The sequence below is a fragment of the Chenopodium quinoa genome, unplaced genomic scaffold (genome assembly GCF_001683475.1).
Source record: "Chenopodium quinoa cultivar QQ74 unplaced genomic scaffold, ASM168347v1, whole genome shotgun sequence".
Lineage (NCBI taxonomy): Eukaryota > Viridiplantae > Streptophyta > Magnoliopsida > Caryophyllales > Amaranthaceae > Chenopodium > Chenopodium quinoa.
Window position 1 is genome coordinate 19,194 of NW_018743990.1, and position 733 is coordinate 19,926.

Below are 733 nucleotides of genomic sequence, written 5' to 3' on the forward strand. Positions count from 1 at the left end.
ATGTGTTTCACTGATAGTGTAAGGGACGAACGTGGTAAAGTTAGATATGGAATTGCAACATTTAAAGGTATATGGATAGTTGATGGTTTTGTAACTCTTAGCCCTGAACAAGCAGCCAAGTATCGAATTAGGGTTTTGGATTTTGTTCATGCAATTATGGGGATATTGGTGTTTATGGGTGTTGCTTTGTTGGATCAAAATGTTGTTAAATGTTTGTTTCCATTGCCATCTCAAGAAACTAAAGAGAAACTTGTTATGTTTCCTATTGGAGTTGGAATTGTTTGTGTTTTGTTGTTTGTTTGTTTTCCTAGCAAACGTCGTACCATTGTCTCTCCTCTTTCTAAACGCTAAGCTTAAGCTGATGGTTGAGGCCTAGAAATATGTTTTATACTCTACCATTGTGTAATTACTTCTTTTTTGATGTGGGTGTAATATTTATTTCATTTTGATGTTTTTGGGTTTATTTATAACTATGTCTCATATTCACAAAAGGTAAAAATGACTTTAAAGGTATATATACTTTAATTTTGCGTACTTGTTTTTTCTATTCATCTTTTATACTTCTTAAAAATAAATGTATATAGTTAAATATATAGAGTTTTTCGTTATTTTTGGTTTACATGTTGATGTCAAAAAGAAAACAAGCAATTGATACCCTATTGAGAGGTTTAGAGTACCTTAAGGCTTTGCTAAAGAACTTATATTCTATTAACAATAAGGTAAGAATTATCTT

The 733-nt window shown here is 30.7% G+C and overlaps 1 protein-coding gene across 1 annotated transcript; it reads left to right on the forward strand.

The window, feature by feature from the left end:
- Positions 1-351, forward strand: LOC110690201. The gene has a single exon (XM_021867033.1). It carries the CDS (start codon positions 1-3, stop codon positions 349-351), a length of 351 nt encoding a protein of 116 aa, XP_021722725.1.
- The last annotated feature ends 382 nt before the right edge of the window (positions 352-733 follow it).